Consider the following 23,062-nt stretch of genomic DNA (forward strand, 5'->3'; position numbering starts at 1 on the left):
AATAAGGCTGACTTATACAACTTCATATTAGTGTGCTTCCAGTATATTTTCCCCTCCATGACAGTGGAGATTGGTTAAAACAATAAAAATCAAACACGAACAGATGCCCAAACCTAAATTAAATATATAGGAAAATATGTTGCTCCCAACATTGTTTAAAGATCCGGATAAAATGTATTTGGTTGAGTGTATACTTTTTGTAAAATCCACTGCTGTAGGTTTTCTCTACATCCTGACCCCCTCTAGAATTGCTTTAAACAGAAAGGTGGTGTCATCTGTTTCATTTCATTCCTTCCTCCACTCATCCATTCAGAGGAGGGTAATCTCTGGAAAGCAAACTGAAGAGCTTCATGGAGTTATCAGCCCTGCCCACCCAGTCCACTAGCAAAAGGGCACCTCTTCATTCTTACTAAAAATGAATATATATTTCTTTATAATTCTTAAAAATTCTTTCCCATTTACCCACCAGAAAAGTCATCTTTTTCACCTTTTTAGAGATCATCTAATTTTCTCTTCAAGAAATTCACACTAAATGATTTAAGAAAACAGCCTACAACCAGAATGTCAAAGCCTTGTTTTAGCAGAACAGGAAATTCTGTGACGTCTCATAAAAAGGTATTTGTTCATACCAGCTACTGATCTTCATGGTCATTTATTTTCTCTTTGAGACAAACATACCAAAAGCCTAAGAAGGAGAAGTTATATTTTCATCAACACCCCACCAAGTCGATAGTATTTATGCTAAAGTCTCTCTGAAATGATCCCATCTCTATCAGCCAATTTTATACTTGGAGAAAAAGGACATCAGAATTTTCACAAGCAAGATAGTAGAGTTTCCAAGGAGTCCCACTAAGCAAGGGGACTAAACCAAGCCAGAACCAGTCTCTGGCAACCCCCCAAACATGAGGCAAATGCAACCCTGTTGAGAGTTGTGGTTTACAGCGGTAGGCAGCTTTCATTTTAGCTCGATTTCACAACCCTGGTGCTGGGAACCTTCATTTACGGGTATTTTCTCCAAAAATGGGTAGGATCCAACTGGATTAGATACTCAGTTATGCTGCTGCGCTCATGCAGGGAAACCTGTGTTCTCTAAACTGTCCACTAGCCAGCCTTTCTGAGAAGGGCCTCGGCAAGCTCCATCCAAAGCTATCTGACTCCACCGAACAGACCCCAGAGCACTCAAAACAGAAGATGTGGCAGCACCCAGCCACCCACTGAGCAGACTCGTACAAAGACAGTTCTTAGGGCCCAAATAAGTGGGGCATAGAAGCACTCTGTATGCTGTAATGCAGCCCGTGAATACTGTACTATGGTTAGTATAAATAACAATCAGCTAACAGTAATGCTTTCGGTCTAGACCAATCACAGCATCTCAGATTCAATTGGCCCTTTGCATAGGCCCTGTTTGCAGCACTTCTAACATGCAGAAAACAGCCCTGCACAAAATGGTCTTCCCCTCAAGTTTTTGTGGCCTGAACTTGGAGGGAGGGAAGAAGAGTGGAGCCAGAAAGAAATACCTCGTCTCTTTGTAAGGGTCACTTTTGGTCCATAGTCATTAGTTTGGGGTTGGAGGGGTGGTGGGGACCAAAACCAAGAACGAAGAAAAGGAGAGGGAAAAGAGACAATTACACAAATGCAAAGCCAGATGCAATTTCAAAACAATGTGACAGGAGATCTACCCAAAGTTACAACATGGCTGAGCCCAAACCCACAGGCTTGGCCTCACTGTGTAGATGTACAGAAAGTCCCACAAGAAAGAAAGTCGTTTTAATGCTTTGACTCGCCTGATAAAAAAGAAACACATATACACACACTTGTGTGTATGTATTTAAATAGACATGCACCCAAAAATAAAAAAGAGCCAGAAAGGGGAAGGCCGACTGGTCCCACCCATCCCCTTCGGTCTGAAACACTAACACCCTGGGGCCTTAAGAGGGAAGATTAGGGGTTCTGATTTTGCAGGGACTTTCCCTCTGCAGGGCTTGTTGGTGATCCCTAGGCCTGCTAGGAGGAAGTGTGAGTCTGAATACTCGAAGAAGAAGACAATGTGCATGACCCATGTTCTTCAAAGTGAAGGTACCATTGGGCTCTCCTCCAAGAGCCTCACAATAGGTACCACATATGGTCAGTCATTGAGCAGAAATCACTAATAGGCCAGCCCCAGTCTGACATCTGACCCAAGCCCTGCTTGATCAGCTTTCTCCTGTTCCTCTTCCCATTTGTAATTCTTTCCCATTTACCCACCAGAAAAGTCATGTTTTTCACCTTTTTAGAAATCATCTAGCTCTTGCTAAATAGACAAACCCTTTCTTACAATAGACTGCGTTTTTCTCAGAAACAAAACTATTTGGACACTTTACTAGGTAGGCTGTACCTCTGAGTGTTTATGTCCTGTTCCTAAAAATTAGGTGCATTTTACCTTTTTTGCTTTATGTCAGCCAGCTCTATTTTGAAACATTTTCTTCCCTGACAGTGAATATTTTATCATTATCATAATAGTCACGTTAACAAAACTACCTTCTTTTGGAAACCCCTGGCCACCTCCTTCCCTGGTCCTCTAGCTAAATACACACTTTCACCACACTGCTGATGACTGGTTCCAAATAAACCGTTGGTTAACCATCTTGTATCTTCCCAAACCGAAAAAGTCACAGGAGGCTAAAGATCCCAGGCTGGCCAGCAGAGGTCATTCCAGGTATCAAGCTAGTATCTACAGTCAGACCCAGGAGTCCTCTGGGAGGAGCACCAGGACACATGCTAAGCTTAACGGTTTTCCAGGGTGGCCACTTGAACCATTTTTATTTGATTATGTCCTCCTCAAGGAAAATAGAGCATTATCTTTCAAAATGACCAAATTCAACTAGAGTTATTAATTGAGTAAAACATTTTGCCCAAGTAAGACATTTAATTTCTTAGATTGCCTGATTTTGATTTCACTGTGGACCCCATGGCCTTTGTCATAATAATGGACTTGGCTAAAACACCATGATGGAAAGTTCTTAGTATCTGGACACTCTAAGATGGGAAGGCTGAAACTGAGGAATCTACAGGGCTAATAAATGAGGGAAAAAAAAAATGGAACCTGAAAAAAACTCACAAAGTCAGGTAATTCTTGTAAACCCAAGAGCTTTTAGAGAAGAAATATGACCTACCACGACTGGTCCTCCCCATGCACATGTTGTCTGGGGTGACAACTTCTTGTTTGATAGCAAAGTAGTCATTCTGCAAGGTGTCTGTCTGGAGAGGGTCCCGGAGAATGACCGAGGGGTAGTCATTCTCATACTTAAGGGAGAGGAGCTCTTCCGAGCTGATAGGATGGAGCGTCTGATAGGACTCTGTGATGAAGCTGGGCTCTGAGAACTCCGATGGTGGAACACACTGGGCATGCTCAATACCATAGCCTGGAAACAAAGGGTTTGCAATTAAAGACAGGAGAGATTTGTACCTAAAAAATAAGCAGTTTTCACCATCTACAGAGGCCCTATGATGTGGAACAAGCCTTTATTTAGAGAATAAAGGGAAAATACTTTAAATCAAAAAGGCTTGCGTTTTTAACCTTGTCTACTACTAAACAGCTTTAGCCCTTGACAAGATAATTGATTTCCTGACTTCATATCCTCATCTATAAAATGGGGGTGATTGCGATTGTTCCCGGAGCCCTGTGATGAAGATGAAATGAGGGTAGAGGTAAAATGCCCACCAACATTCCCCAAACAATAAGCTCTTGACACAGAGTAGTTAATATCATTGTGTTACTGGAATAAAAATTGTAATAATTTAAAAAGATAAAATGAAAAAATAAAACCTGTTTAATATTCTCTGTAAAAGCAGAACCATCAGATAAGATGGTCCTATATCTCAGAGCTTACATTAGTGCAACAGGCCTACATTCATTCTTTCCCACAGGCCATCTCTTCAGTATGGTTGGGTATCTTACACTAAAAAGGAGAAGACTGTATTTCCTATAATAGAATTTGAAGCTGCATAGCACACTCTTAAAGAAAGATTTTGGAGGAAATGCTGTCATCTCCACTAGTAAAAAGGAAAGAACAAAGACCAAGATCAAATCCCTAACCCAACCCTCTTTTGGCCATCATAGTGCACAGTATCAAATAGGGACAAAAGTTTAGGGGTCCAGTTGCAGTCTCTCTGCATGACTTTCAGGTGAAGATATCAGAGAAGGATCCTAGTGTGTAGGAACTTGGTAGGTCAGTGAAACATATATATAGGTTGAAACTTTGTGCTTTGTGGAAAATAATAAAGTAACAAAAAAGGGTCTACACCTAAGAAGATATTATTTTTGACAGAATTACCATGAAGGAGCCTGAGATTGATTGAGATAGGGGTCTTTTCCTAGTTTCCTATTATCATGAGAGAAGAGGGGTAGAAATGAACTTACTAATGAAGTAATCCGAGGTATAGCGGGATTCTGGATAGGTTGGGTTGACTCCATTAACTTGATATGGTTTCACATCCTCTGTAATGAACAGATAGCGAATGAACAAAGAGGTCAATATTCAAGTCATGCTTGGCCTGAAAGGATCTTGGATGCAAAGACCACAATGATCTCAACCCCTTTTCTAAGAAATCTGCATACTCATTAACTGGGTTGGTATCTGAGTCTGTCCTGACTGTGGCCTTGTCTAAAGATGAGATCAAAAAAATATGACTAAGGTTATTATTTCAGTAGCTGCAAGTGGGATTTAGTATCTTGGAAAGAGAATCCATGAGTAATCTCTAAGGGCTGAGAAGGTATTCAGCATTCATTCTCAATGTATTCGTGCTGTGTGTATGTCGACCACACTATAGCCAAAGGCTTGAGTACATCCCAGGTTAGCAGGATCAATCCCCAACCCCCAAACTAATCAGTTTCAAAACTTCTCAAAAATATATTGCAGTCTTTAGGCTGTAGATTTTACGTTCTCCATTTCCTCTAACAGATGTCTGGTTTTTGTTTTGTATTTTTCCCATTGCCCTCAGGTTTCAAGTTCAGGCCCAGACAAGAAGCAGGACACTGGTAAGGTGACTCCATTTGGTGAAATGCAACTGGGCTTGTGTCAAAGGAGAGAAGAGCAACCCAACCAAGCTCCTGCCCAGATGCCAACTCCCCTAGGAAAAGGAGACGAAGGGAGACGAAGTGCACCTGTGGATAGAAAGCTCTGCACGACACTGCAGTAAGCCTGGGATCCTCTAATTACCCTGGAACAAATGCCATGGCTCCGATTCTTGTATGGAGTAGTCTGATTATATTTCACCATAAGAATCTGACATAGAGAGAGTATGGGTTTGGGTTTTTCCTCAGGTATTTGATAGCTTGTTAGGAGCAAAGTCTGATGGGAAAACAAGTTTATGCCTGCACAGAAGAACAGTTCCCAGTTGAGATAAAATGATTAAACTTTGCTTTAGCAGTTTATCAGATTGAAACATCCCCGTACCTTTCACCTTCCACCCCACCCCAAACAGCTATGTTCTTTTGGTGCTGTGTTGCTTTAGTTTAATTACAGAACAAAAGCTGTAGCCTCAGCACAAACATCATGCTCATCTCTCCAAGTAACTGAACCTGAAGAGGGAGAATTCTTTCTGCCTCTCTCAACAGAATATTGGGTGGGATGATATGACTTTTGCTCTCAAACATACTGACTTATATCCTAATTCTCTTAAATTTTCTTACATTATTCCTTTACCCTAAGTGAGGTCAAACCAGTCTTAGGGGCCAGAAGGCCCCCGCGAGTCCACATTATTATACAAAAAGCACAAGATGGGATGTTAAATTTTAAGTTAAATAAAAATATATTGAGGCCGGGCGCAGTGGCTCACGCCTGTAATCCCAATGTTTTGGGAGGCCAAGGTGGGCAGATCACGAGGTCAAGAGATCAAGACCATCCTGGCCAACATGGTGAAGCCCTGACTCTACTAAAAATACAAAAATTAGCTAGGCGTGGTGGCATATGCCTGTAGTCCCAGCTACTCAGGAGGGTGAGGCAGGAAAATCGCCTGAACCTGGGAGGCGAAGGTTGCAGTGAGCCGAGATCACACGACTGCACTCCAGCCTGGGCGACAGAGCGAGACTCTGTCTCAAAAAATAAATAAATAAAATAAAATAAAAATGTATTGAAAGTCAAAATAAAATGAAGAAAAGGAGATGAGTGATACTGAAGAAATCGCCTACCCTGAGCTTCATTTTACAGACAAGGACAATAATAGGACTTGTCCTTACTATCTCACATGGTTATTTTGATAATCCAAAGAGAAAATGTATTTGAAAGCACTTTGGAAACAAGGAGACATGATAGAGATATTAATTGTAACTACAATCAGAGATGGGCTTAGATAGCCCAAAACACCTGGCAGCTCCTTTGTGATAAATGGAGGAAAACAGCCTCTTAGTAGAATATATTGGGTTACACAGTCTGATGGAATCTGCTATTGTGTTTAGAAGTCAACAGTCAAATCAGATCTGTTAGGAGCCTGCCATATCGTTTCCCTCTATAAACAGGTCGCTCATGTCAACACCTATGAGTGGGTGTCTGTGCACGGAGAACATGCCGGTGCTTTGGGGAAGCCTGTGCAACTGCCTGCCATCCTCGGTAAAAGCAGCCGCAGAAAGACTCACCTAATTCTTTCCTGTGTTCCTTTATGTCTTATTTTTCAACAGAAGGTGAAAAGAAGGAATAAAGATAACACTTTTGAGCACAGAGAAATCTAGTTTGGGTCTCTCTTGAGCACTGCAGAATGGAATATATTCTTAAACAAAGGAAGGTATTATGTGGGGTGAAAGTGCTAATCCTGAGTTTTGCTCCCCTCCCCCAGCGTCTGTGCCAAGGGTTAGAGCTGATGACCACAGGGAAAGGGTGGGCCTGGGTTAGAGAGGGCAATGGGCTTCTAGGCTTACAGTCAGCTGGAGGGCACTGCTGACTGCTGGTAACTGCAATTTATTTTAAGAAAATTCAGAAAAATAAGCGCAAAAACACCCAAGTTTGCTGCCTGCTGCTGTTTCTATACTCAGCCAGGACTGTGGTACATGAGTCACTTGGTCCAAAAAGGTTGGAAGAGGCTGTTAGGGGAGGCCATGTCATTACAAGGTTGCAACATAGCGTCCTGATATAACCCCAGTTCCTGCTCCAGATGTAAAAGGTATGATGCACTACTGCAATTCCAATTCAGTTAGTGGGCAGAGAAATCTGTCTTATTAATACGGTCTCAGAAGCTAAGCTTTCCCGGGATGTGATCAGGTGTTATGTGGCATGCATCAAGGCAGTGTGTATTAAGACTGCAGAAAAAAAAAAAAAAAAACACAAACTATTCTTGGGTTGGCTGTGGGCACTGCTTGTTCAAACAGGACATGGGTTTGAGATAAGGACCTGAATTAGAATGTTGCAATCCAAGAAGCTTCAGTGGTACAATCTTGCTGAAGATTAATATCTGGACCCCCAATATGTAGAAGAAAAAGAAATTACACTCATCTAAGAGTACCTGCTGTATGCTGAGCAGTGTACTAGGCACATCCCCACATACGTCCTACAATAGGATGCCCACAGAGAAAGGCATTGACGTCCCACCATTGGGTGAGCCCCCTACCTACCCTCACAGCAACCCCACATAACCTCCACCTCTCCCTGTTTCCACATATTTACCTTTCTGCAGGATCTCTAGATGTTCCCATAAGATGTCCCCAACAAAGTCTGGGGCCAGCTCGAGAAAGCAGTCTTTACCCAGGGCGCAGAGGGCTGCTCCGTTCATACAGAACTTCTGGAAGTCTACACCTTTCAGGCTGAATTCATTCACAGCCCACATTACCCAGTCCCGAACGTGGGTTTCTGTCCACTGCCGGGGGTCTGAGGAAAGAGATCAGATGAAGATCCAGCAGGTCAGGCTCTTAACTCCTATCCAAGCCTCAGAGAGGACACTGAAGGAGCTGAATTTAGCTGAGAATGCTATCTTTATTCATCGAATGAGGAAGCACCAGCCTAGCCTGCACATCATTGAGTGCCTTCCATAACCCTCCCCTCCACGTTCAACATCTCCGCCTTCTCTATTTCACCAGCTAGGAGGTCACTACTGCCAGCCAAAAAGTACCACGTGAGTATTCTCTGTCCTTGAAGGCAAAGATTTCCAGGAATCTCCTCTCTCACTGCCTTATTCCCATTGGAATTTTTAAAGCCCTGAACAACAGAACAAATGGCTTCTTTAATAGCAATAATAACAAGAGATTGCTCATGCCTCTCCCTGCTCTTAACTTATAATATACTTGAGACTATTATTCTCAATTATTTTTTATCTTAGCCAATTATAGTGGTAATAACTGTAGCAATTAGTAGTAGTCATTCATTCAAATGGCACTTGGTAATAACTTTATTAGGTGCCTGTATTATACCAGATACTCTGCAAAGTCTGTACTTATCAATAAGCTATGCCTTGAGTAGCACTGTAGTATTGATAACATGCGATCTTCATACATGACCTGAGGTTTAACCTGGCTACACCTGCCAATGACACTTAGAAGTTCAGATGACAGCAGGTGTAATGCCGAACATCAGAGCTGCTCCAAGAGATCCAGAAGTGATTCTAGTGTGCAGGCAAGTTTGAGGACCACTGTCCTCATATCAAGATGGCAGGGACAAGCCCAGGAGATGGGGCAGCCTCAGTATGTGTGCCATGATTGTCCTAACAGATGGCAGCCATGGACCATAGCTGCTGACTCCAATGTGGTTAGTGTAATGTCTGCCTCACACACTCCAGGTGAGAAAATGGGTCTTCTCAAAGGGTCTGACCCCAACCACTCTTTTTCCAACTACAAAACCATACCTTTTGGGATCCCCAGTCGTTGCTGTTCTTTAGTGAAACCACTGAAAGTAGCTTTTAATGCTTGAGACATCATTTCTTTGCTGCTTGGAGTTAATAGTGGGACATCTGCACATTCCATATCTGCATGAAAAAATTGCATATGAATAACAAAAATTACATAGGTAATGAACCAATCATAAAACATTACAAATGGGCTGTAAGAAGGCAAGCTGAGAAACAACTTTGCTAGCATCCTCACCAGAGCACCAGAGCAGGCAATTTTTTTTTTTTTTTTTTTTTTTTTTTTTGAGACGGAGTCTCGGTCTGTCGCCCAGGCTGGAGTGCAGTGGTGTGATCTCAGCTCACTGCAACCTCTGCGTCCTGGGTTCAAGCGATTCTCCTGCCTCAGCCTCCTGAGTAGCTAGGATTACAGGCATGTGCCACCATGCCCGGCTAGTTTTTTTATTTTTAGTAGAGACAGGGTTTCACCATGTTGGCCAGGCTGGTCTCGAGCTCCTGACCTCAAGTGATCCACCTGCCTCGGCCTCCCAAAGTGCTGGGATTATAGGCATGAGCCACTGTGTCGGCATGAGCAGGCAACATTTAAGGGGCTTTCCACATTGTGCTAGGCCTAAAATGTCCTGCATCCCTGACAAACAAATATGTTTACTCTTCCTGAACACCTCTACTAGTTTACACACAGTCCCTGCTTATCTTTCATATTTACCAAGAATATTAATGTTACTACATGCTTTCAGTTACCTATGAAAATGAAATAACAATATTCATTCATTCAACAAATGATTATCTAGCACTTGCTTTGTGCAACGAATTAAAGAAACAACACAGAAATAGTCTCTACAGGAGCTAGCTATCTGATTCTTGCAGTAGATTCAGCCACTAAAAATCTGTCTACACAGTTAAATGTTCAAATGCAATGTCAATAAGGGTTTCAAAGGAGAAGTACATGATGCAACGTTCATGTGCAACAGGAATTCCTGGAAGTCTGAAGGAAACAGGAAAGGCCTCCCTTAGAAGAAGAGAGACGTTTGGCCTGAGATGTGAAGGATGCATGAGAATTTAGGAAGAAAAGAATACTCCAGATCAGTGGTTCTCCAAGTGTAGTCCTCAGAGCAGGGACAACAGCATCAACGAGAAAAAGATCATTTTGTTTTAAGATCACCTTATCTGTTCTGTAAATAGTGGTTTGGGGTGAGTATGAATGGATGAGCAAGACATTTTAGAAAGTTATTGCATCGGTCTTGGTGAGAGAGGATGGTGGCTTTGACTACAAAAGTGGCAAGGCAGATAACATAAGTGAGCCAATTTGAAGTGCATACGGGATGAAAAATCTATAAAGCTTGGTTAGTGTCAGTAGTGAAGAAGAGTGAGGCATTACAGCCTGCAGATTTGCAAATGTATCATCATTTGCTACACCCACATGCATCTTAATCTCTGCTATGTCCATCCAGATCCTCCTGTTATTTGCGGGCCATGTTCACGGTGTTGGTACATAAATATAGCTGAACGTAAACATCTTCTGAATTCACCTCAGGCACAATTTCCCACAAAAAGTGAATAAGCAAAGAAATGAGCTGAGAATCCCTACTAGCTTTCCTGTTACCGTTTGACAGTGATACACTTTACCGAAGTGATTTCCAGAAACCTGAATCTTCAGTGTATCCCATGAAACTGACTTATAAAATGACTAAGTTCCAGGCAAGGCTACTACAGAAATTCTTCAATTGGCCATTTCTAAACTTCGCTTGGTTAAAAAATATTCCCTGGACACAAACAATGTGTTATGAGCTGAATGAAATTAAGCATAGGATAAACCTCTGAAGAAAGGAGCAAATATATTGCCTCTGAATGTGGAACTAAGTGGAGATTACACTGCATAAAAGAAGGACAGGAGGCACTTTCTCTCTTGTTTGCTTTTAGTGATGCTGTCAGGAAACTGCTAGAGTCCAAGCTGTGCCCTGGAAGAACAGAAGGGCTCCCTAGCTGCTCTTCCAGGCCTTGCCAATGACGAGGAATCTGAAGTTCCAGGGAGTGGTAAGTTTGGGTTGCCCGGGACATGCCCAAAAAAATCTAGTGGAAAAAATCAACATGTCTCCAGGAAGGTTGACAAAATGATGGAAAATCCCAGATTGTCAGGGGGAAGTAATTGGGGGAGGGGATAGAATGTTGATTACATAACATCCAGCCCTTCAAACAATGGAGTAATCATCAAATGAGTCACTAAGAAACACATGGCTGCTCCCCATCCATCCCCACTCTACACCTCCAAGAACAGCTAAGCGGCAGGTCCAGAAATGTCTTCCCTTAGAGTAGAAATCAGTTTTACTTTAGAGAAAAGGGCTCTTTAGTTAACCAGAGAGTATTCCTTCTGAGAGAAGAAACAACTGTAGCAGCCCCAGCTCCCAGCACACGGCTAAACACATAAGTCAATCAACAAATGTTGAGTCAATTAAATTTTTCCAAATTTGAAGCAACTTTCCTCCCTTCACCCCCATCCAACACAAATTCATTAACTTGAACTGTGTGGGTTTTGTTGTGTGTGTTTGTTCCCTCCATTAGATTTATGACTTGATGAAAAGGACCTTACTGATGGCGGAAATTGGCCAGGACAACACATGTGGAAAACACAGGCCAGGCCAAATGGACAAGCAGTGGTTCTGCTATAGCAGGAACTGAAGGATGAGACTGACTAGGAGGCCCCCAGAATCTTCTCAACATGAAAACTGGGACAGTGGGATGCCAGTGTGAGGTGACAGCCAAGGACGACAGCAGAAAGCCTGAAAAAGAAGTTCCTTGAGTCTGCCTCCCATAACTCCACACACCCTGGCAGTGTGGTCTGGACAGGACTGCTGAGCTGACAATTCTCCACGTAGGTTTCTGCTTCCTGTCAGGGGGCAGGCACTTCTGGGTTCTCACTTGTTCTCTCCCAGGAAAGCAGCTAGAATTACTTTTGCCTTTCCACCTCAATGCCATCTCCACAAGCCCAGTCCACATGCTATTGGGGCCCCATCAGAGGTGCCTGGCTCTGCCCCTCTGGCTGTGAGACTCAAGTGCTAGATCTCTTTAAAAAAAGGGTTCACATCCCAGCTGGGGGAAACCATCCCTGTCCACTTAGGACACTTGCATTTGGACTGGATCAGCTCCAGAGAAGGTACAGCATTGTCCTTGGAGCCAAAGGATTCAGATGTAAAAGTCAGAACTTTATCCTATAAAGTGTGGAATTGTAGTTTAAAAAGAAAAAAAAAGTCAAACTCCCTTCTATAAGTAAGTGAACAGTTGGCAAAGATTGTCTTTTTCGGTTGTGTGAGCATTGCTCTTAAATGATGACTAATCATGTTCAAAAGTGTATATTAAATAGAAAATAAGCTCATCATATAAAATACTAATTCAAAAATTCCCTTTATATTGTTTGCAGATTGTAGCAGTTCTGTTCATTATACTCATCAAAAACAATAATAAAATCATTACACAGGTGAAAAATCTGACGTGACTTAGCCTAAGCAGTTATCTCTTTACTCTTAAAATACTTTACTTCATCACCTATTATAATATTTTTACATTAGGTATAAAATATTTCTAATTTTAGAATCAGTGTCTGGAAGTTAATCACTACCTCCATAGACATTAACTAATTATATTTTATGGAAAAATACTGAAATCTCCTTTGTGCTAATAATTACAATATCTTAAATTCAAATAACGTATTTGTTTCAAATTGCTGAGAATCTGGCCTGGAGAAACACTACGCCAACACAGTGGAGATTCTAAACACAACGCACTGGAAAATGAGGACATAAATATATTGCAATTATATTAGATTTCCTGCCCACTGATTATTCCTTGGGACCCCAAATTTCAGTTAATATAGGAATTCCCCTAGACCTCTGAAAGGACAGCTGTGCAGAAGCTGGTGATTAAATAACCATTGCAAGAGATTGCACAGTATTTAGACAGAAGTGAGCAGGTAGCTTTCCCTGAATCTACAGAAGAATAAGCTAGTGGCATTTTGAATGCAGGGAAACATCTGCTCATTTTTCATTGTGGCCTAACCCTGAACCACCTCAGAGATGTTTCAAGTGAAATGTAAAACAAGGGTTTCCATTCACTTACATGTAACTCAAAGTTAAGGGCTGTTCAGTTTCCAAGAAACTTCCAGGGTGTTTCATGTGTCTTTTCATACCATTCTTTTCAGTTCTTTGAAACCGAATGGCTCTTACCAACAATGGTACACAGAATCTAAACACTAGGTGGCTTTTGTTTGGCAAGAAGTTCAAGACATCTGGCCTTACTGACCTCACAAGTTTATGCTCTTACCATTCTCAATCAATGATCATGGGAAGACTGGAGTGTCTGGGATCCTAGGGTTAGGAGATGAGGGATACAGCCAAGGACAAGAAATCCAAGGTGCATGTCCCAGTTTTGCATGACCACTGAACTGGGCCCAACCCCATCAGATGATGACACCAGTCATGTGTGTTGGGTATGGTCTCACTCAATAGCAGCATGAAAGAAATACTAAGAGTGAGTAATATGCCTTATACCTGAGAAATGCTTTACAGTTTGCCAAGACTCTCCACATACACTATTCCAAAATATCCTCTAAACATGAAACTGCTGAGGGGCCTGGAAAGGTATCACAAGGTCCCCATTTCACAGATGAGGAAATCAAGGCCCTGAGAGATCAAGAGCTTGACCTAAAGTCACAAGGCCAAGAGGGACCAGCTGGGGCTAGAAGCCAGTCTTCTAACTCTTAAAGTTCAGGGTCTTTCTCTCTATTCCACTGCAAACAGAAATTGATCAGATATCCAGGAAAACTAACATTTTCAGAGCTGAGAAAAAGAAAATGGGACTTTTCTTTCTTACTTTAAAAGATTTTAGGAGTGATTAAAAAGTTAAAACTATTCCAAGAAACCCAGGGTTTCATACAGCTAGCCCCATAAGAACATAATTAACAGCCATTTACAGAATCAACTATAATCTTTTCTTTTCCTGGCACTCAAGCAAGTGAGGCTTCCTTCCATATGAAGCAAATGGGGTAAGTGAAAATCTGGCTTCCTTCTCTGTTTATGTGCAACCCTGACTCAACCTAATGGGCAACTTTGCATATAACAGAAGTTTAATTTGTTACATAAAGGCTTACTGAAATACATTTTTTAAAGTAAAAGTAAGCCAAGAATAAGCCTTCTGGTCCACATGGAGAGGATAAAAGAACAGTTCTCCAAACTGAAACATAGGATTCCAAAGACAAAGAAAAAAGAGAGAGAGGGGCATGCATTGTTGACAACTTGTTGATCAAAATCCATGGGTTCTGATTTCACTTACGCCATTAGTGTAGACACACTGGATAAGTCACTTACTCAATTCACTTTTAAAAGAGGTCTGTTCTTAGGTGGTGTCTATATCCCTCATAGAGTTTTATATTTTTTATTTGGCAATTTTCAAACATACACAAAAGTAGAGAGAAACTCTATTCAAAATTTATCAATACTACCCGTTTTTATTTCATCTTCCACACACATGCACACACCTACACACACGCAGAAGAATTATACACCTAATCCCAGACAACAAGTCATTTCACCCACAAATATTTCACTGTCACAAGGATATTTTTTAGATAAAGGGAGATCATAGAGTTAAAGTTTAATAAGAGGCAAATAAACTCAAGGAAAAAGAAAAAAAGGCTTCAAGTTACTTTCTCTCATGCTTAAATCTAGGTCTATATTTCATGCATTGGCCCACTTGAACCACAGAACTTCTTTCAAAGCAACACTGTCATGATCTGGAAGGTGCCAATGTTGGATCACAGAGAGATGATTTCAAATCAAGATGGTAAGCCAGTTCCAGGGACTCCACTTCCTACAAGTAGAAGGCTGCAGTGATATTTCCTCTTAATGGTCAACATCCTCATGAACTTACAACTGTAACTAAAGTGTACAAAACAAATAAAAAGGCTGGGAGTTCTGGCCAGTACAGAAGGGCAGTGTGAAAGGTAAGATCATTGCCAAACTACCGACAACAAGTCCCAGTTTAGGAGATAAGGTGCCTTTACCCCTTCAGACCAATACAAATAGAGAAATGGCTGCAGCCACACTGACAGCTCTGCTTCTGAAGTTGATGACCCCTGTAGAGTGGTCATTGGTCTCCAAGAGGATTCTCCTGATAAAAAAGCTAATGATCTCAGAAGAATGTGCAAAGGAATCTCAAAGAAAGACAGTCTCTATTGCCCTCTCTCATTCATATAAAGGCAGGTTTGAAGTAGAGTAGAAGGGAGTGGTAAGTAATTCCTGTGATAGGCACTAGAAACTGGGCAGGCAGGACTTCCAGCTCGGGGAGGTGCTATAATCCACAAAGCTGCTGGCTAAGGTTAATGCAAAGAAGGGAGGCAAGTGTCCCTCCTCAGCCCTTTGGCTGTATTTTCATAAACCCAATGATGTTACAACACAATGGGGGACACGCAGGACTCTTGGCTCCAGCAAGAGCAAAGCAATAAATGACTCAGTGCCCATGCTGAGGCTACCCATCCCAACCAAACCATCTATTATTGTCCCAAACAATAGGACACAATGAGACCTGGAACAGACTCATATGAGTTAGGAAACATACAACTGGGTTTCTGAACTTCTTTTAATACCTAACCCTTTCGAAGTCACCAGCCAATAAAAACCACTGCAAAGAAGGGAGAAGAAGCTGCATAGAAAATCCCCAATTCACCCTCCAGTGACCTGAATGACCAAAAATGCAAGCCAGTCTCAAGTTACAGTATCTCGGTTTGCTGCCAATGCACACAGCCACTAGGGAAAGCACGCTCTTTGGGTACAACGTGCCAACTCAGAGGAGATGCCTCTCCGCAGAGGGAAGCTGCCCTAAGACAAAAGAGATGGTCTCCTGCAAGGCAGCTCCAAATTGCATGGAGAAGCTGGTTTCAGGTCCTGCAGCCAGGCCTGAGAAAGAAGCCTGTAGAGAGGGCTCAGCACACTGAACATCTGTAGGAAGTGACCTCAGACTTCTCCCTCTTCCCTTCATCCACCTCCTGCCCCATCCCCCAAAAGGAGTTTTAACACATTATTACCACTGAAGTCCTGAGGATTTGGTGACTCACCAGGCTCACACATGGTTCCAATGAGCCCTTGACCATTACATGGTAGGGAAGCAGGAAAAACAAATGAAAGCAGTTGTAATTCGGCAGTGCCGGAGTTCAGACCTGCCAGACAAAAGGGATTGCAGGCATGTTCCCAAATTCGTTCAGGCACCTGACATGCACAAGCTATTTTTAATCAGTGGATTTATTTCTTTCCTACCTCCTCCACCATCCTCCACCTCAGCAAATGTTTCGAAGTCAGAGCAAAACCCAAATCAATTCCAGGTGTTCAGGGAAACCCAGAGAGGCTCTTCCGTTCCAGGATCCGAGCCAGAAAGCAGAACTGCCCCCTGGGTCCTGTAGCTAAATTTTCTCGCTCATTCCTTAGACTAGTTCAAATCTCCCACCCTAAACATTGGGCAAATGGCCTAAAATAGGAAATACATGAATGAAAGTGTCCTGCTGGAAAGGCTTTTAAATATGTGTTTTTCTCTAGCAGCCTGGCAAGTGAAGGCACATAAACCAGGCCTCAAAGCCCCTCAGATGAAGCTCGCTTTCATTCTCTAGGATGCTCTACCCACCACGCTGTGAAGATTAAGTGGACTATGTGTGAAAATGCCAAAGCTTAAGACATAGTAGGTGCTCAACAAATCACTGGCTACTTGATTATACTGAAAAGCATCTTATAAAATATAAAGGCTTAAAAAAAAAAAGATTTTATTTCCCAATGCTTACAGAAACATCAAGAAGGAATCTGGCAGTTTCTCCAGGTACAAATAAGCGACTGAGAAAATAAGAAAAACAAATGCAAAAATCAGATTCTGAGATATAAATGGAAATTGACATCCCCTTAAACTGGCATTTTTTTCTAACAGAATAGACTAATTTCTTACCTATTCTGCATCCTCCAATCTGCTAAGGGGAAAATACTTTTTGCAGCAACAAGCATCTAAAATATGTTTGCCATGACACTTCAGAACTACATGAATCCAATGCACCTAAGATGCCTTCTGGTTGCAAAAACGTCCTAAGAGTTCCACCTTAGAATCAATATGGCACAAAGCAAAAGTATAATTTTATGCTAAGAACTCTTTTCTATGTGTTTGGAATCGGCCAAAACCCAAGCTGCGTTTTAATTGTCATTTATGGGCCTCTAAATTAACGACACTCGAGCAATTTAAAAGGAAGTTTTAGCTATTGAGATCATGATTCCTGTGTACAAGGACCACCTCCATAGGGTACATTAAAGAATCATTTAAGCTTCTTAAATGATCATTTCAAGCCATTTACAAAGTACTTCACACGTTTCAAAGCATTTCCTGCATAGATAATTACACTTGACTCCCACCACATGACATATTTTATAGTTCCTAAATGTCCCAGAACAGTGTGACTTCTTTATCATGAAAAACGCAGAGCCATGGTCTCTCATCACTCAGGAGGAAAGAATAAGTTGGGCTCTTTCATCTCCATAGCTTTGCAGAGAACCACATTGCATCCTATTGGTTCTTCCCACATCTTACACTTCTGAATGAGGAAAACTCCTGCCCTGCCTTCATTAAAATTCTCATGACTGGATCATAAGGCTTTTGGTACCAACGTGACATAGGATAACCCCACCCAGGAAGACAATGGAGAATATTTGACAACTACATCTTGCTATAATCCCAGCTTCCACTACTTCTGGTTTACATAACAGCCTTTGAGGCCTCATCCTCTGAGATCTTGCAGATGCTGGTGAATTGGGCTAACCGATTTATTTTAATTTCACTTAACTCCCACCTATAATTATCATTCCTGCTATTTGACTAGAACTGTATCTTTTAGAAAGTGTTTTCTTGAATATTCTCGTATGATTTTTCAAAACAAACACATGTAGTATTATCTTTATCATGTAGGTGAGGAAATTGTGGCTCACAAAGGTTTCTTAAGTGACTTAACTAAGATTATCAAGCCAGTAAAGTGATATAACAAGGACTCAATCCCACATCTTCAGACATGAAAGCCAGGTGTTTTCTCCCTGCACCTATTCACAGAATTAAAAGCAAATGAGGCAAAAAGGATGGGGCATGATAACATTTCTTTTTTCTTTTTTTTTTTTAATTTAGACCAATTTATTTCACTTGAAGTTTCCAGCAACTGAACAATAAGGTGGCAGTAATTACTATATTCTTTTTTTATTATTATTATAATACTTTAAGTTTTAGGGTACATATGCACAATGTGCAGGTTAGTTACATATGTACACATGTGCCATGCTGGTGTGCTGCACCCATTAACTTGTCATTTAGCATTAGGTATATCTCCTAATGCTATCCGTGAATAGTGCCGCAATGAACATACATGTGCATGTGTCTTTATAGCAGCATGATTTATAATCCTTTAGGTATATACCCAGTAATGGGATGGCTGGGTCAAATGGTATTTCTAGTTCTAGATCCCTGAGGAATCGCCACACTGACTTCCACAATGGTTGAACTAGTTTACAGTCCCACCAACAGTATAAAAGTGTTCCTATTTCTCCACATCCTCTCCAGCACCTGTTGTTTCCTGACTTTTTAATGATTGCCATTCTAACTGGTGTGAGATGGTATCTCATTGTGGTTTTGATTTACATTTCTCTGATGGCCAGTGATGATGAGCATTTTTTCATGTGTCTTTTGGCTGCATAAATGTCTTCTTTTGAGAAGTGTCTGCTCATATCCTTTGCCCACTTTTTGATGGAGTTGTTTGTTTTTTTTCTTGTAAATTTGTTTGCGTTCATTGTAGATTCTGGATATTAGCCCTTTGTCAGATGAGTAGGTTGCGAAAATTTTCTCCCATTTTGTAGGTTGCCTGTTCACTCTGATGGTAGTTTCTTTTGCTGTGCAGAAGCTCTTTAGTTTAATTAGATCCCATTTGTCAATTTTGGCTTTTGTTGCCATTGCTTTTGGTGTTTAACATTTCTTTTTTCATTTTCTCCAACATTTTCATTCTAGAAAAAGCTCTTTCTGGAGCAGGGAGAACCTCAATCCCTGAGACTCTCTACCGACAGCAGGCTCCATTGCACATCCTACCCAGAACTGGCCTGGTCAAACCTCGGCTCGGGCCCACTTGGCACTTGGTCAGGGGGTAAAACAGGCATCAGGAGAGTGGCACTGAGAATCACCAAGAAGGCCAGGCTGGGCAAGGTGTACGATGAGGAGTTTTCTCCATGGGCAAATGAAAAATCTGGGCAAACAAATGGAGTGGAGCCCGTTTATTTAGGCTGGAAGAGGTAAAGTTTTTCTGCACTTTTGAACTGTTTTCTCAAGGCCTGCCTCTCCCTCCCACGCAGGAAACAAACACAGAGACAGGCCTCTTCCAGTGAGGGCTTCAGTCGTTCAAAGTTAGCCCAGGAAGGGCAGAAGGAAGAAAGGCTTAGAGAAAGGAAGGAGGAACGGGGGCTAGGAAGGTGATGTAGTGACCATGCGGGTAGCCACCAAGGGAGAAGGCTGGATCTGGGAGCAGACAGAGGAGGAGAGCTGGCCAAGAAGGGAGGAGAGAGGGAAGAAAGGAGGAAGCAGAGAAAGGGAATATTGGAAAATTGTAAACCAGAACAAAGAAACAGAATGCAGAGTGGCAATGGCCTAGGAAGAGGCAACAACCGACTCCCAATTAATGATGTTCAGAAAGCAACATTTTTTCATCAATTTTGAAAGGAAATTCTCTCTCAACTATCTTATTTATTTATACATTATATAAATACATTTTTAAACCAAAAAAGGACCGTTTTTCCAATGGGAAAAAGTCTTGCTTGAGATGAAAGCCAGTCTTCAAAAACTTCTTAGAGGAAGCTGAAACCCCACATGTCTTGGTGCTACAGAAAGAAAAATAAAGTGGACATTCTTCCTGCGTTCTAAGGCTTTTTTATGCAGATGTGTTTTTCTTTTAATAAATAAATCTGTACTGAGAAGGAAAAAGCATACTCATACACATTCACACAGTGCAACTGTCTGTTTTCAACCCAGGGAAACCACAATGAAAAATAAGAATACGCAAGTCCATTTTCCCAGTACAGCAGACAAGGATTCTCAATATGGCAGCCACAGGCACTGAAGCAACACAGTATGCGTGCACACCCTGCCCCAGCTTCCAGATCCACAGAGGAGTACTTGATGATGAGTGGTCATCAGGGGCAGGGCAGGACCTGAAGAACGACCACCATACTTCCCCAGAAGTCTTCTCACTTAAGACATTTGGTTGCCCCATCCTTTTTGAGCTACACAATTTCACTTATAAGCCAAAATGATTATTTAAAAATGATTAGACACAGTGAGTCTAAATCTGCCTTCTTATGAGTTCTATCAATAGGCCCTTGCTTTGCCTGTTGAGAGATCAGCAGCACAAAGCGAATCTGTCCTTATCTGGCAGCTTTTCCCCTGCTTTCTTCCTCTTATCATCACTTCCGTCCAGGTTTCCAAACTCCTTGGTTCCTTCAACCATTCATGTTGGCATGGTTTTTGGCCACTCCCCTCGCTCCACCTAGAAGCATTCCTCTAAGCCTAAGTTCCTGAAGAGCATCATAAGCATTCATAGGTGAACATCATGCTTCTCAGAAGTTAAATGGGAACAATGAGATGATCATCTTACTCCATAAGCTTTGACTGGTGCAGACTAAGACAACACCGATCTAACAGCCTAACTACAAAAGCCACTCAAAGGACATTGCCAGGACCTCTCCATAGAAACTGATACTGAACCAGTTCTGTACCTATTGACTGAATTTTATTAACTTCACAGTAGGGCTTCACATTCATCCATATTAACTTCACTTTGTTTTGATCCATGTTTCTAAGAACTTTTTTATACCTTGAATCTGTGCTCGTCCTATTAGCTGTCATTCTCAGCTTTGCACCATCTGCAATGCACTAAGTGTGCCTTCTGCGTCTTTCTCTATTCTAAGCCCCTAATAAAAATGTTGAAAAGGCAACCAGCAAGTACTGATCCCCATAACATAACGTCAGAGACCATACATTACTCTGACACTGACACATTAATCAAGACCCGTTGGGTATAGTTGCTCAACCAGTTACAAATCCTCCTGACTTTACTATCATTAGATCCACATATCTTTGTCTTGACCACAAATATATCATGGAAAGACTCAGACAAAAGCATTACTGGAATCAAAATATGAGGTTACGATATTCAGTTGGTCTCCCAGTTGTGGAGCCAGTTCTCCCCTCGAGTTTCTAAGCATCTGGCAAGTGCAAAGGTGGCTGATAGTACAAATGGCTGAGCTGGAATTCAGACCCCTGTACAGTGAAATAAAGAAAGACAGAGAAAGGGGGTGGGGTGGAGAGAGAGAGAGAGAAAGAGAGCTGCAGCCACAGCATTGCTTTGCTTCTAGAAACAATGGGCAGTTAGAGAACAATGGCTACAGACAAAGTCTTGGTCTATTTATATCTGCCACTGGCCACTGTTAGTCCCAGACAGGAGGAACTGGAAGTCTGCCCTGTATGCACAGCTCCAACTGGACCCAAGTTGGGAGGAAGATGAGGTCACCAAGAAGGCTGCCTGCTTAGAAATGGACTTCTTTTTTCTTTGTATAGTTGCTTCTTAGCCTAAAGGTTCTCTTAAGCTTGCTTGCCTTCTGCTAAAATACAGCCACTGCTGAGAAGGGAGAGATGAGAAAAGTAACTGCTGCTCTGCCCAGCCCAAAGCAATTAAGGCCTCTCTATACAGAGGTTGCAGGAAGGTGGGAATGCCAAAGAAAAAATAACCAATCGATAGAGGTCAACTCTATGGTTTCTGAAACAACAGTCTTATTAGGTCTGTTAATTATACATGTTTAGGAGCACTATAAAGGAGCTTTTCCCTGGGAAAGTTCCCTCCTCATTTCTTCGGAGACAAATAAAGAGGCCAAGAGCTGAAATTCACAGATATGTACGCATTACATCTCAGGGACAATCTCTTCTTCCCTTCATTTCAGCCCCTTTTTGATGGTATCTCTATTTTCTGGAATTTCATCTTTTGCTCTAACATGGCTTTGGAGAGATAATCAATTTTAATCCTTCCCACACTGTGTTACTTGTATCCTTAATCCTCCTACAGGCTTACTAAAAAGAGCCACCAGTAGATTAGCCTGTGACAGACACCAAACTGAACATGAGAAGAGGCCGGGCCGGGAAGGAAGGCACTGGGAGGGAGGCACAGGCCATGAGCCCCTGCAGGCATCTCTTCCTGCATGCCTTCATTGTGAGTTTCCACCAACAGCCCTTAGCATTAATGCACAACCAACAGTAAGCAACTGCGCCCTCTGGATCCAGTCCAGCCTTATAGCCTTAAGAATCCCACGTGCAAAGCTGGAATCTCCCAGAGGCAAGAAGTTCAGGGCTCAACAAAGAGAGCCCCTGAGCAGTAACTTCAGATTTCCACTCATGCCTCAAGTTCCTGTCACTAACTTCCCACCTTGTTCCTGGAAAACCAACACGTAAGGAGATATAAAAATCTAAATAAAATTTTTTTTCCTCTTTTTCCTTTAAATAGCTTAAGATATTTTACAGACAATATCCCAGATAATGTCAACCCATTGGGAGGGAACTAGTAGCGAACACTTAAATGTTTTATAACTTAAAATTTTAAGCACAGAGCAGGCACATGCTGGATACTGCTAGGGCCAAGGAACCCTAGGAGCCAAGAAATGGTTAAAAGGGATGCATCATGTTCCTTCCCCAGCCCCACATGCTCTTCATCAACTTCAGAAGTGTGTCAAGATGCTCAGGGTCCAGACCATCTGGAAGGTGCGCTCATAAACTTGAACTACCAGGACAACAGATAATGTGCACAAGCCCCTAACAAGCAAACATACTAGTACATCTAGTAAATGTACAAACATACTAGTACATCTGCGCAAATGGTGGAGACTGAAATTCAGATGAAGCATCTGACCACCTAAAATAGACCAAACTGTGAAGATCTAAGTGAGTGCATAGGTCACCTGACCTGGTACGGTACTTCATTCAAACACTGCTTCCTTGACTCCTCCCCTATCCCCTGCTCCCAACAGACTAATTATTCCCTTCTCTAAGGGCCCTGCTGAATCATCCCAGTGTAATTCACAAGAGCCACATGGGAACCACATGGTAGGAGTCCGGAGAAGGCAGAGAGACACACATTCTTACCCTAAAGCAAGGCTGACATCAGAGAAGATGC

The 23,062-nt window shown here is 42.0% G+C and overlaps 1 protein-coding gene across 3 annotated transcripts in view; it reads right to left on the reverse strand.

Annotated features, from left to right (window-relative positions):
• ETS1 (ETS proto-oncogene 1, transcription factor) overlaps nt 1–23,062 on the reverse strand; it is a 138,027-nt gene that overhangs the window by 22,794 nt on the left and 92,171 nt on the right. For all 3 annotated transcript variants that reach the window (XM_063671608.1, XM_054438711.2, XM_054438709.2), the window contains 4 exons: nt 8,806–8,925; nt 7,635–7,835; nt 4,400–4,477; nt 3,153–3,401 (listed from right to left, as the gene is read on the reverse strand). In XM_063671608.1, coding sequence (XP_063527678.1) covers nt 3,153–3,401; nt 4,400–4,477; nt 7,635–7,835; nt 8,806–8,925 — 648 coding nt within the window. The remainder of the gene's footprint in view (nt 1–3,152; nt 3,402–4,399; nt 4,478–7,634; nt 7,836–8,805; nt 8,926–23,062) is intronic.

The sequence above is a fragment of the Pongo pygmaeus genome, chromosome 9, assembly GCF_028885625.2.
Source record: "Pongo pygmaeus isolate AG05252 chromosome 9, NHGRI_mPonPyg2-v2.0_pri, whole genome shotgun sequence".
Taxonomy (NCBI): Eukaryota; Metazoa; Chordata; class Mammalia; order Primates; family Hominidae; genus Pongo; species Pongo pygmaeus.